The sequence below is a fragment of the Antedon mediterranea genome, chromosome 3, assembly GCF_964355755.1.
Source record: "Antedon mediterranea chromosome 3, ecAntMedi1.1, whole genome shotgun sequence".
NCBI classification, from domain to species: domain Eukaryota; kingdom Metazoa; phylum Echinodermata; class Crinoidea; order Comatulida; family Antedonidae; genus Antedon; species Antedon mediterranea.
Genome location: NC_092672.1, coordinates 7399144 through 7413543, shown reverse-complemented (window position 1 = coordinate 7413543; position 14400 = coordinate 7399144). Strand labels below are relative to the sequence as shown.

Below are 14400 nucleotides of genomic sequence, written 5' to 3'. Positions count from 1 at the left end.
ACGCCACTGTTTTGTTGATGTCTTGTTTACAGGGATTCTCTGTATTCAGAGTATACTACTATTATTAATATTATAACTTATTGCAGAGCAGCCATCATGAATCAAATTCGATTCATTACAGGTTTTCGTCGTTTACTCATCAGTCGCGATAACAACAGGCTGATAAAGCAGAAATACCCGTGGATTTTAACTACTTGGCATACACCCAAATATGGGTATAGCAGCAATATGGACAGCGTCAATAAATCGGACACGGTAACAGATCATTTCGGTGGCGTTTCCGGTAGTGCTCAGTGGCCAGATCGTCCATGGTCAAATGATGTAGATATAAAGTCTACACTGGGATTAGGCTACGAAGATGAGGCCACACATGCAGAACTTGATTTTGAAAATGCAGAAAAAGCATTTGCAAATCAAAGTAACCTCGAACTGCTTAGAGCTATGCTTATTTTGCGAATCTGCAGCTACAATGTTTTCGTAAATAATGCATTGAAGGTATGTTAATTATACTTTTCTTTCTATATTTTAATTTTATATTAATATAATAAATAAAAATAGAAACTTTGTTGAAAAACCATTTTTTGGGGTTTTTTTTTTGCCTCAAATAGATTTTTTTTTAATTACAGAAGTAAATAACTTGATTAAACTACAAAATGGCCTATTTAAAGTCTGATTTTATAAATCTTAATTTTTCATGTTTTTGGGGGACAATACATCTTTAAGTAAAAAAATAATGGATTTTAATAAGGTCAATCCTTATTTTCATTTTTGTTTACATTTTTGTTTTTAAATGTTATTGTATACATTTGTTTTTATTCCAAATCAACAACTTTTAATAAATCAACAACTTTTAATAAATCAATAACTATCAAATTGACACCACTGTTTTTACAGCTATGGAAAATTGGACAAGGAATTCTCGGTAAAAGACTGTTTTCTTCAGTAATGAAGGCTACCTTCTATAGTCAATTTGTCTCAGGAGAAACATCAGAAGAAATAGGTAAAACTGTTGCCCGTCTTTCATCTGCTCAAATTGGATCAATGCTGCACATTACAGCTGAGGACTCATCAGGTTGCAGGTAAATAATACAACCAGTCCAGGGACCTGCTTCCCTAATATCCTGTACCCAATCCAGGGACCTGCTTTCCAATTAGCTCCTGTACCCAATCCAGGGACCTGCTCCCCTTTATTGTCACGTACCCAATCCAGGGACCTGCTTTCCCAGTATCGTCCTGTACCCAATCCAGGGACCTGCACCCAATCCAGGAACCTGCTTCTCCAGTATCATCCTGTACCCAATCCAGGGACCTGCTACTCCAGTATCGCCCTGTACCCAATCGGAATCCAGGAACCTGCTCCCCTGTATTGTCCTGTACCCAATCTAGGGACCTGCTTTTTCAGTATCGTCCTGTACCCAATCCAGGGACCTGCTTCCCCAGTATCATCCTGTACTCAATCCAGGAGGAACCTGCTTCCTTAGTATTGTCCTGTACCCAATCTAGGGACCTGCTTCCCCAGTATTGTAATGTACCCAATCCAGGGACCTATGTCCCCAGTATTGTCCTGTATCCAATCCAGGGACCTACGTCCCCAGTATTGTCCTGTACCCAATCCAGGGACCTGCTTCCCCAGTATTGTCCTGTACCCAATCCAGGGACCTGCTTCCCCAGTATTGTCCTGTACTCAATCCAGGGACCTATGTCCCCAGTATTGTCCTGTATCCAATCCAAGAACCTGCTTCCCCAGTATCCTCTATGGAGGATTTATTTAATTCCTCCATGCTCTAACCATCCTACTTCCACAGTATCTCAAATGATTTAATAATTTGATTTTTAGTGATAAGGAGCAATGGTATAATACAAATGCTGATGGAGTATTAGAGTGTATTAATCTTCAAACCACACATTGTGATACATCACAGCAAGTAATCTCACAAATAAAGTTATCCAGCTTTATTGATACAGAATTGTTGGTAAGACTTAGTATATTTATTTTAAGTACTGCCAGAAAGTCACCCAAATTAAACTATTGATAGTTATAAATATGTAAACAAATTACTGTACTGTATTTAATTTATTTTACAGGATAAATTGGAAGTTGTTCTAAAGAAAAATGGACGAAATTTTGATAATGACAGTCTGGTTAACTATAAGAATTTTGCACAAGGTCTTGATGGCAATCTCCAGGTAAAGACAGCTAGGCCTTTATAATAATATTCTAACCGTCCAATCACATCCATGGATTTCCTCTATGTGGATCTGGTTGACTGCTTCCAAAAATAACCTGTTTAAATGCTGAGCAATGTTCTTTTTCGGTATCGGTATAATTTATTCTACTGTGATTTTGGGTCAACAACTCATCATTCATACTCGGTTTGTAAACGAATAAGTATCTTACAGTATTTAGTGATATCTCTTCCATGATTTTATCCTGTTTCTATACCTGCATCTTCACTGCTACATTATTATGTGCTTCAACAGTAATGATTCTATAATTTTATTTTGTCACCTCTACAATTCCAGATTATTATTTATATCAGCATTATCGCTGTATGTGTTACAATTTCTGTAAAACTCTTATATTAACTCAATATCATAAAAGAAAAATCTTTTTCTTGTATGGACAGCCAATTCCTGAGCTTACTGCAGCAGAGAACGAGGCATTGGCAGCTGCACTACAGAGAATTAACAAAGTAGCCCAGGTAAGAATATAGTTTATGACCTCAAATCCCAAAACTATGGAATCCTGATTAAAATTTTTTTCTTTTAAAATTAGTTTCTTTTGTGTTTTGTCAATTAAACCAATTTTTATTATTTTGTAGGGAATTCTTAACAAGGCCAATTGTAATATCTTGGCCAGCTTAATAGAATAATAACAATTAAAAATGTTTGTTGAATTGTATTACTTTTGTATTGTACTTTTATGTTCATTTTGTTTTGGGTTTTTCTTTCCCTCAGAAATCTGTTGACTGTGACTTTGTGTTTTTGGTGGACGCAGAATACTATAGTAACTGCTCCACAATGGCAATGATCACGTTTGCCATGATGTCAAAGTTCAACCACAAGAAAACATACGTATGGGGCACGTACCAAGCATTACTGAAAGAAACTTTCAACAACTTGTGTAAGGATGGTGAACTGGCCAAGAAGGAAAACTTTGGTTTTGGATTTAAACTTGTTAGAGGTGCTTACTTGGAAACTGAAAAGGCCCTAGCATTGAAAAATGGTTTTCAAGGTAAAATTAAATACACAGTAGAACACCTCTAAATTATACACTTTCCTACAAAACAAGAGGAAATATGTTTTATTTAATTTAGTTTCATTACCAAGGCCAATCCACATTCAATGGACATTTTGTTGCGTCTTGAAGGGGTTGATAATTAGGGTTTTATCTGTATGTATAATCATAATTACTATTAACAGCATTGTTTTGCATGTTATACCTACTTGCTATGTTATTCTTTCATTCTATTTTAGAATTTATCTTACATGAGTGCGCCTTAAATTTAAGTCAAATAAAATGACCTTGTCTTATTTTAAAGTATTTAAAACCACATAAATAGCCCAAATTAAACCATTTCTACTGTCAGTGTCACTACATATTTGTTAGAAAGCAAAAAAAAAAAATATTATATAAAAAAAGTATTTTTAGTCTTCCAATAGGTCAGATGAACTGATGATTTAATTTTTTTGTACAGCTCCAACCAATGACTCTTATGAGAAAACCAATTTGTCATATAACAAGTGTATGGACTATGCCTTTAACCAGATCAGAAATTCACTGAATGGAAAATACATCACTATGTTTGCCACACACAATGAAAAATCTGTTAAGAGGGTTGTTGCAAAGTAAGTTATCATTTTTGATATGTTTTGCATCAGCTCTGTCTACACTATAAAACTTTGTGACAAAAATGCATGGACACACATCATATCACTACCATATCTTGGAACATCAAACTTTTTAAACTAGTTTGATAGTGTAGACAGAGCCTTTAAATACAGTAGAAATCCTATTAATGAACACCTCCTATTTGATAATAGTATACAGTAGTAGAGAACAAAATACTATACTATATTTTCAGGATGAAGAAAGAAGGCATTGAAAAGAAATCGGGCAAGGTGTATTTTGGACAGTTAATGGGCATGTGTGATCATGTCTCCTACAGCCTAGGTAAACAACAATATGCCATCTTTTGTTTTTATGCATTCTATTGTGAAGGTTATCTTTTGTTTGTTATGCATTTCATATTTTTTATTTTTATGCATTCCATTGTGAAAAATATAATATTGTTTATTATATGCATTTCATTGTGAAACATATATTGTTGTTTGTATACATTTCATTGTGAAACAAATCTTTTTGTTTTAATTTCAATTTTTTTTTAAATTTAGAGTACTTCCTTTTTACACATACTATACTTAACCCTAACTTTACCAATTTACAGCAGGGAGCTTTACATTAGTGTTTTAATATTGATTATACCATTTTTTACATTAGTGTATTTATATTCTGTTTTACAGGCAAGGCTGGATATCTAATCCACAAGTCCGTCCCATGTGGGTCAATAGAGGATGTAATGCCAAACATGTCGCGTCGAGCCATTGAAAACAAGTCTGTATTTGCAAGGCTAGACAAGGAGAAGAAAATGTTGTCACAGGCATTAAGAAAGAGGATTTTCTAAGAATGAAGGACACCACACACCACACTCCATTGTAGAGCGAGAGCAACACCAACCACCCCACTCTAACAATGGTACAGTCCAAAATTGGTGGTTATTGTCCAGAGTGGTTTACATTGTCTGATACCTTATCACAGGCTGATATTTATGGTAAAACAATAGACAAATTAAAAATGGGGTATTCATCAAGCATATTATAATCAAATTTTGTTTAATAGCCAATGGTATATATGTCGGTTCTAAAAAATAGGAGCCTATCCTTTTGTGTGGACTATGATGTCATATCCGCCATTAGTATGATCAGGGAAGAGTCCCTGGTATGATGTCCTATCTGCTATTTTGTGTTTATATATTATTTGTCTGCTACTACATTCAAATCTGCTAAAATACAATTAAATGGAAGTATTTGCTTTCAATATTATGGTAGTTAAAGTTTAACAAGTAAAAGTTAGTAATTTAAGTACAATACATTCTATTCTATTCTATTGGGGAAAAACTTAATCTTGGTAATTATAGTATATGTATATTATACCCAATAACACTGGGCAGTTTAGAGTTTTTATATGCCTGTAAATGTATAGTAAATAGAAAAATATATAATTTTCCTATATTAAATGTAGTTTAATATTGGGAAATGCAGGCAAAGTCAATGCAATTTTCCAATATAAAAAAAAATGTAAATACAGTACATTTTGCATGGTAGTATGGTTACCTATTCTAATACTTTTATTAATAAGTTAATTATTATATTTACAGTACTAACAGCATTTTCTAAACAGGGATTTTAATTCTTTCTGTGACTCATGGTTTATACAATATACACTGTAATGTACATATTTATTGCGTTAACATTTTATAGAATTTTACTTGACTACAGGGTTTTGGTTTAAAATGTGAACTTTTTTTGTGATGTTTTTTTGTGCATTTAATGCAATTTAGCATTAATGTTTACTACATACAATATTTTGCACATACTACTATATATGGGTAAAATGTATCCTTTTATGTGACTTTTTTGTCTACTTTTAATGTAGTAACTTAAGTTTAATGTTTATTAAATAGACAGAACAATAGATATTTGCTGCTGTTCTGTGTTTTTATACCTGGTGGTTCGCCAAACTGGTTCATACGCAGGTATCCTTTCTTTCACAGTATCACGCATGTTTTTTGACTTGGCTTTGACCTCATCTAATAAAAAGAAGTTTAGAGAAAACTTGCAGAAAATGGATTTATGCTGAAATAGGTCAACGTCATAAGCTGCAGGCTAAGGTGCACAAAGATTAGGATTGTGTAAAATATCTGCTTTAAATGTTAGTACACTAATTGTGCTGGAAAGAGAGACCCACGTTCAACGTTTTTCACCTAGTCAAGGGGTATCTAATCAATTTGCGGAATCTCAAGTTTGCTGCAACTCCCAGATATTTCCAAATCCCATTATGCCGCGACTGCCAGAGATTGCAAAATCTCAGTTTGCAGCGAATTGCCGATTAGCCAAGAAAATGAAATATTGTGACTGACTGCTGCACTAACAGCCCAATTAGTCAAATGTAGTTCAATTATAAGTCAATAATAATTATCAATAAGTCCTAAGCTAATTAAGTAGTATATAACAATATTTAATACTAAATAGTGTTTATAAAACAACATTCTAGTCGATTTTTGATCTCATAATTTAATTAAAGGCCAGATAACATTATGATATAATATATAATAAACCTAGATAATAATATCAAATACATAAATAAATATCTATCTTAAATTACTAAAAGTATGTAAATATTTACAATATTATTTAACAATTTAAATCTGCTAGAATGCATTTTAGGTGTACTAAAACTTAAAGACAAATAACAATATTTTTTATTCAATTTTACACTGACATAATTAAATTAAATTAAAGGGTTAATAAAAAAAAGTGTTCAAATTTGATTCGAACACACACCTCTGTTCGTAGACTGAGAGTACCATAGCAGCATTGTGATCACAATGAGATACCACTACTATTATTTGACCTTAACTGGCTTCATCTACTGCACTGTCGCCATTAGCAACTGCAAAGAATTCATTACACACAGAATTCAATATTTGTTTTAAAAGCAAAGCATGAATTAAACACTAAAAATGGCTTTCAGTTTTTAAATTAGCAAAGATAACTTTTTCGTTAATTCATTTATATATTCCAATCACACAGTAACAACTGAAGGAATATTCGAGGGGACCTTTGTTCAAAATGATGTTCTATGGGGGAGGGGCCGGATGTTTATTCGAGGTGTTTATTTGAATAAATATGGTAATAATAAATATTAGCATACGTCTTGATCCAGTATGAAAAAGCCAGGATGATAAACAGTGACGAAAGAAGTGGACAATGGAGTACACGGACAATGCCGAAGTCAAAATTTGCCATCCGTGGATAATATTCTAGAATTTGAGGATTAAATGATTGTTTTTTATCGCTCCTTTTTTGGCGTTCACGCTGTTTGATGAAAAAGAATAAAATAAAAATGTCCATGTACACAAACAGTTTTTTTGACCAATATATTACAATATGATAATTATTTCTATAGAGCATTTAGTACCAATTGTCATTGGACGGGACTGTTATTATTTAATTGTAGGCTTACCTTTGTTAAAACTTTGCATGACTTTCTGCATAATATCAAGGCTTGTATTCTTTGCTAACTGTTCGTCTGATCTTTCTTGTAAACCTTTGTCTGGCTTTGCTGTCGAGTGTCGGCTTAGTGGCGACACAGGTGGATTAATAGGGTGATGACTGTAATCATAAATGATAATATAAAACACAATTTAGATTAAAATGCAGTTGCAAATAAGAGTTAAATAGACAGGCCCCAACTGAAACACAATAAGAAAAGGCATCACATTAAATGAAAAGTGATGAAAAAAATGTTAATACCTGATTTGTGATAATCTTGGTAAAAACGGTGTTTCAATTTTTGATTCCGGTATAAGAGGGGGAGAATCTAAATTCCTGGAAGATCTTAGCCGTTCCATCAGTTGGTCGATTTCTATACGTGTTTTTCTCTCGAAATCAAGCTTTTGCTCCCTTTCCTGTATAAAGATAGTTTGCTAACATCATTCAAAATACTAAATAAATACAGTAGAACAACACCTTCCTATTCAGGAGACACCCCAATTCAGGGGACAATTTTTTATGAAACAAATGAGAGACACTATATATTTTAACACTACAGTCAACCCTTATTCAGGGGACAGTTTGTTGGGTCCAAAATGGTATCCTTTTAAGCGTTCTACTGTACTCAACTGAAACATATCCAAATTGAATATACCGATTGTGACTATGTAAACTACAGGTATTACCTGTTGAAGCAGCATTTCTAATTGCTGATTTTCTCTTTCAAGATATGTCTGCCTTTTTTCTTCTACTACTTTTTCCAGTAGTTCGTTCCTACTTTTCATCTCCAACTGTGTCTTCTCTTTCTCATTTTTCTTTTCCAGTTCTCTGTAATGACAAACATTTGTAAGATACATATTCTGTTATCTTTTATTGACAACTGGGGATAACATTGTCCAACATGGCATACAAATACAGTAGTAGGCGATACAAGCATGAACATTGCAATAACAACTTAAATAATATTTTCACTAACTTTAAGAACTTCAAAAACAAATTTTGACATTTATAAAGGTTCAATAGAGAATAAAACCGCAAGGCTATGACAATGTATATTACAAGTTTGGCGTATAATGGCTGAAAATGTGTAATATGCTATTGTTTACATAATACAGTATAGTAAAACCGAAGACACCCATATCAAGGGTACACTTTCCTGTGAAATGAAACAGGGACAATGTGACCAACACCAGATTCAAGGGACACCCTTTTTAAGGAAATACTTTCTTGTTAAAAGAAAGATGGGCAATAGTAGCTTTACCATTACAACAACATCTATTAAGGGACACTTTATTAGGTCATGTTAACAATAACAATTAGGTGGTACACACCTTTTCCTTGCTTCTTCTCGTTCTTGTCTAGCTAGGCGTCTATCTTGTGCATTAACAGTTTGTGGCAGAGATGCAGAATTTAATGTTTTGAAAGGTTCTAATGTGGCTGTGAAAATAAGACAAATACTATTATGTATCGGTTAGACATCTTTTAAGCGGACACTCTTGGGTTCATGAAAAGTGTATACTTATAGGGAGGTTCAACTCTTTCATTGCACTCTGCTTTTGTTTAAATTCTAAAATGATTTCTGGCATATACAATTAAATACTTACATTGATGAGTTGGATCAAATGTCTGGAAGCTTGTTTCATCTTCAGTCAACTCCTTTTTAAGTTCAGTCAAAAAATACTTTTGTATCTATATTATATAAATAATGAATGTTTAAATGTTGAATGGGGGGAATAATTTGTGAGCTGAAAGATTTACTGTTATGGCAAAATTACTCAAATGTTGTTTTTATTTAAATATATAGAAATCTTAAATTAAAATTATATAGATATTACCTTGTACATTAATTCTTCTTTCTTTATTTGCTTTGATTTTGACTTCAAAACTTCTTGCATTTCTTGTAGCTTTTAAAAATATATGAAAAAAATATTAAGTATTGAAGAATTGCTCAATCAATGTGCTGCCGTACTATCGTTAAACATGCATGTATCTATTACAGTGAGATAATTTGTCATGTACAGTAAAACCATTTTATAGAGTAAAGTCAGGTGTTACTATTTTAAGTACATTCATATTTGTTACTATACATAAGAAGACAATCATTCATGACTGTAGATCCTACATAGTATACACTATGCATGCAGACTTCGTAACATTGCACATCTACACTGCCAAACTAGTTTGACAAAAAAACTGTTAAGTGTTATGTACTTAAATATGGTAGGGATATGCCCAAATATGGTAGTAATATGACATCAACACGTCCATATATGGCCACACCACATTTTTTGTCAGTGATAGTGCAGGGATGTCACCAGCTTTTTGGAGTGCCGGTCGGCAAATTTCCCGGGGAGGGGTCCCCCGAGGTATCCCCCCCCCCCCGGGGTTTGTCGTTATTTTAGCGAAACATAAAGAATTATGAAAATAATAATAACAACAAATTGCGTCAGGTCTAGGCCTAACCTTGTACCACCGGGGAGTCGCCGTTATTATTCGCGAAAACAAAAAAAACGCCTACGAAATGAATAGCAATAGATCGCGTCAGGCTTTAATAGGCCTAGCCTTGTAGACACTACGACCACTAGGCCTAGCCAAGGCTTAGATAGATGCCCCAAAATCTGAATTCCACAAAAACAGGCGCTTCCTTATTTAGGCCTAATCCCTAATCAAATACTGTAGATAAATTATTAGCCTAGACCTTACTACTTGTTGCTCGATATAATGTTCGTGTTCTTTTGCGCGAGAGTTGTTTAGCGTATTCGCGAATTCCGGATTTTTTGTTTCACAACTGTGCGGCAAGCATGTAGTGCATGGCCGGCAAGAACAGACACGTGTTTATGGGTTAACTGAAGTTCAGCAACCTGAAGTTATCCCAGGGACGTGTAATTATTGTACCATGCTCGGCGATCATAAACGAACGAACTTGCCCGGTCTCACTGAACCATGCGCATGTTTTTTTATTTTTTTTAATAGTTCGTAGAGTACAAAAATGTAAAACTAGTAACATAATATAATTAAAGCAGGGTGACAAAACATTCAGCAATTAAAAATGATTTTGTTTGGGTCTATGTAGTTGTACATTTTTAATTACTGCGTACTTGTTTGTATTTTTAATCTGTGCAAAATAAAACGCTTGAATGGTCGCTATGTGAACTTTAAACTTGTACACTGTGCTGTGTAGCACGTTGTTCGCCATGACTCACAAGCTGTAACAATGAATACCAGGGCAGGGTAGGCCTGGTATTGTGTTACAAATAAAGTAACGTACGTAACCACGGAAACATTTGCTGTAGTCTTTTGTCTTATCTATATGAGGCTAGCTTGACGATGTGCTAGGTAAAATGTTTTAGTACGAATTTTAGTTAGGCCTAGGCCTAATATAAATATCGTAATGATTAATAAATAATAGTGGTGGTCGGCAGCCTGTAAATCCTGGTCGGAAATGTTGAGTGCTGGTCGGGGCCGACCAGCGCCGACCAGCGTGGTGACATCCCTGATAGTGTAGATAGAGCTTAAGAAATACAGGAATAATTTACCGATTGGCATTCTTTAAGTTCTCTACTCAGTGTTAGAAGGATTGATGCCGTCAGTGCGTGTACAAGGCTTGACTTTGGACTACCTAAACAGAGTATATACTGGTCCCAACAAAATAAAACAGCATCCATATTTAAGTAACCTGTAAAAAAATAAAGAAAACAATAAAAACAACTGTGACGTACAAAATACTTTAGGATTCATTTTTTACGTGTGGATAAAGAAAACACACATGTGGAAAGCGCTTAATTTTATGTGTGGAAAAATAAACTTACTTACCTACAAAAAGGCATCTGACCATTGGTCGGATAAATCTTGACCATGGACTCAAAATGGATGCAGGCTCTTTACTCGAAGTTGCATCTAAAACACACAAGCATAAATTTTCATTAAAAAGAATTTTTTTATTATTTTGATTATTTATTATAAATATAAAAATAATAAATTTATTATTTTCTATATGAATGATTGACCATGTGTCTATATTTGTATTGACATGCTGGACTGTACGCCATAGTGGCCTGTGCTGATAATTAAGGAGCAAGGTCGACTGTACAGGAGTAGGATATTTAAGATTATTTTAAGAAATAAATCAATATTTTCAGTTTCATGTGTTTTTACCTTCTTTTTGACATATACTTTCAATATGTTCTGCTAATTCCTTGTTACCTCTCTTGAGAAATTCAATTAACTTGGAAACAAACGATTCCATGGATACATGAAAATTCTGGAAAAGAGAAAATTATAAAATTAATTAGGTAGATTTCATTTATTTTGTCTTTTCATCAAATAATAAAATATTAACTGGTCACAAAGTTCTACTAGAGTATAAACATAATTTTAGATTTCAGTATAAGAAAGATTGTAGATTAGCCTGAAGGTTCTTTCACACCGGTTCGATTTAACTTGCCGGTGCCGGACCCGTGTGTGAAAGACCCTTAATGTATAACCATTGTTACAATTGTCTTTTTCTATGTTTAATAATTAATAAAAAACGTTGATCAATGCTAAATGTTCACAAAATTGATCAAGGTCGCATGCTCAAGTTAGTGCCGACCAACCATGAGCTGTAGAGTCTAAAAGAGAGACTAAAAACCATTGCTTACAGTCAAGGCAATGAAAATCTCCTAAATTGCAATTTTATGTCTTACAGTAAATCTAAAATAGTTTTCATACTTTGTGATAAGACTCCTTCATGTACGTTGGTCTGGTTGTCATAAAGCTTAGATATTCCTGAATCATCAAGGTCATTGTAGGTCGACTTATTAATTCTTCTGGCTTATTTTCCATGAGTGCAACTACGAGGAATGGAACTGCCAGCATTACGTCTACTTCTAGTAAGGCTGTTTTGGTCTGTTTTCTGGCATGGTGATATGACAGGACGGACTTCAGTGCATGTAGAATACCTTTAAAATAGAATTGTTTTTTAAAAATTAGTAATACTGAACACTTCTATTACGGTAGTATTACTAAATCAAATGCTACTTATCTATGCAGTATTAGATTGTAGATTATTGAAATTAACAGGCTTACACATTATAAAGGCCAATATACACAGATGAGAGTAGGTAATAGCAAGCGAACAACAGCGTAGCTTATCACACGAATAATCAGTATCCTGAAACCACCTGTCCATTCTGAGTTGTGAGTAAATGGTCATAAGGATTCTATATTTTTATGACTGTTACCGCTTGTCTGTATAAATTGGCCTTTAGTTCCATGTTTAAATACTACATTTACAATTTATACCGACTGTAGATAGGTTATTATAACAGATATATATTATACATTATATTATACATATATTACAGACCCTAACTGCATTTTTACGAATGTATGCAAAATGTATGGACTAATTAATATGGTTCTGAAGGATACTGGACTTACTTCTATTATTGGCTAGTGGACGGAATGTTGGTTCAGATTGTAAAGCTGCTTCTGATTGGTGGATGATATCTAGATCGAGTACGGACATAACATCATTCGGACTCTTCTTCAGTAAATCGGAATATTCTCTAGCAACTGAAATAAATTGTAATAACAAATAGTACTAAAATCTAATTCATTATAAAATGACTGTAAGGTCTTTAGATGATGTGATGATATTTAGGGCTATGACTGCAGAAAACTGTAAATAGGCAAATTAATTATTGACAGTATTACGCTCTGTCCACACTATCAAACGTTGTGTGACAAAAAAAGATGTCATATCACTACCATATTTGGGCACATCACACTTTTTTGTGTGAAACTAGTTTTATAGTGTAGACAGATCTAGTAAAAACTCACTGGTTGGATTTTGAAGATACAGTTTCCATGATAACTCTCTCAATGGTGTCAAAGGTTGGTTCAAGAAAATCTTTAACTTTGATTTCATTTCTGGCCACTGCTTTAAAAAATGAACAGCCCCCTCTACAATGTGTTGAAACAATAACTGTGGTTTAGTCTCCTGCGCAGGGAATGATTTCAGAATGTCTTTATTCACTTCTTGACTTAGGCTTTCATCAACATTGCTGGACACTTTATTCTGAAATTCCTGAAAGCTATTTCCTAAGAAGAAATATATATATATATATATAAATGTAAGCCTCGGCAACTCTGACTTGCTCATAATATTTAATAACAAAATAAGAATAAGTTAAGTTAACTTTAAAATGTTTTAACAATTGACAAACTACCATGCTTTAATGTGGCTGCTGCTTTGTTGATTAAAAGCTTTTTCTCATTATCTGACAAATCACCAAAATCCTTCACTCCCGACAACTGCAATTCATTTTTTAGACCACTCTGAAGATCCAAAGAAAATGATTTCCATTCCTGAAAAGAAAAATTAAAACAGTATATAGACTATAGTTATACTGGTTGCGTTGCAAGCTAAATCATACAGTACATATATATACCATTTCAAGCCGCAGTGATGCATACTATGGTAACCATTTATACTTTATAGTTAAAGGCCTTATTATACTGTAGTATGCATCATCACTCCGTCTGATGGTGGTTATAATTAATATAATTAATTAACACAACAATCAATTACCGTAAAATATTTTAATCAATTATTAAATTATAGAAAAACTTGTATGTGGTATTTTCCACAACAATTTATAAATTCATTAAAACTAGATATAAGCTGCAGCAATAAAAAAAAATGAATTTGAAAAAAAGGGCGAAGCGACCAGCTATTAGAGACCTACATACGACAACATATTGTCATTGGAGGGAGGTCCAGCAAGACCGGAGAGAGGCATGGGCTGCGTCTTTTGACTTTGTTTTAACTACACTCATTCACGGTTCGTATAAAACAGTTGCCTTTATCGAATATAGTATAATAAGTCATTTATTTGAAAATTTAATAACTTACAGAAGAAGTAATTAATGATTTCTTGCATGTTAAAAGCCATTCGGACGGAAAGTTTTTTTCAGCAGCTGCCATGTTTGTTATTTTATGCATCAAATTATATCCCCAAGCGCTAAAAACAGAACAGTTTCGATTGGCTGATAATTTCTATAGAATTCAACAACATCCAA

At 33.6% G+C, this 14400-nt stretch overlaps 2 protein-coding genes across 3 annotated transcripts; one reads left to right on the top strand and one right to left on the bottom strand.

The window, feature by feature from the left end:
- The first annotated feature begins 5 nt into the window (after positions 1-5).
- LOC140044726 (hydroxyproline dehydrogenase-like) lies at positions 6-5667 on the top strand. The gene is made up of 9 exons (XM_072089356.1): positions 6-495; positions 895-1079; positions 1838-1973; positions 2086-2187; positions 2628-2702; positions 2959-3235; positions 3699-3849; positions 4086-4174; positions 4525-5667. The coding sequence occupies exons 1-9, from the start codon at positions 97-99 to the stop codon at positions 4683-4685; spliced, it is 1575 nt and encodes a 524-aa protein (XP_071945457.1). The 5' UTR covers positions 6-96; the 3' UTR covers positions 4686-5667.
- Positions 5668-5748: 81 nt separating this feature from the next.
- LOC140044725 (uncharacterized) lies at positions 5749-14310 on the bottom strand. Of its 2 annotated transcripts, XR_011844487.1 has the most exons (16): positions 14234-14310; positions 13548-13686; positions 13159-13419; positions 12757-12891; positions 12046-12275; positions 11491-11596; positions 11149-11232; positions 10872-11011; positions 9171-9239; positions 8940-9024; positions 8667-8772; positions 8022-8163; positions 7597-7751; positions 7307-7455; positions 6625-6733; positions 5749-5870 (listed from the first exon to the last, which is right to left on the bottom strand). XR_011844487.1 is itself a non-coding variant. In XM_072089355.1 (15 exons), the coding sequence occupies exons 1-15, from the start codon at positions 14303-14305 to the stop codon at positions 6696-6698; spliced, it is 1911 nt and encodes a 636-aa protein (XP_071945456.1). In that variant the 5' UTR covers positions 14306-14310; the 3' UTR covers positions 5897-6695. The 2 variants fall into 2 exon arrangements, 1 of the variants encoding a protein (XP_071945456.1); XM_072089355.1 differs by lacking the exon at positions 5749-5870 and having other exon boundaries at positions 5897-6733.
- Positions 14311-14400: the final 90 nt, after the last annotated feature.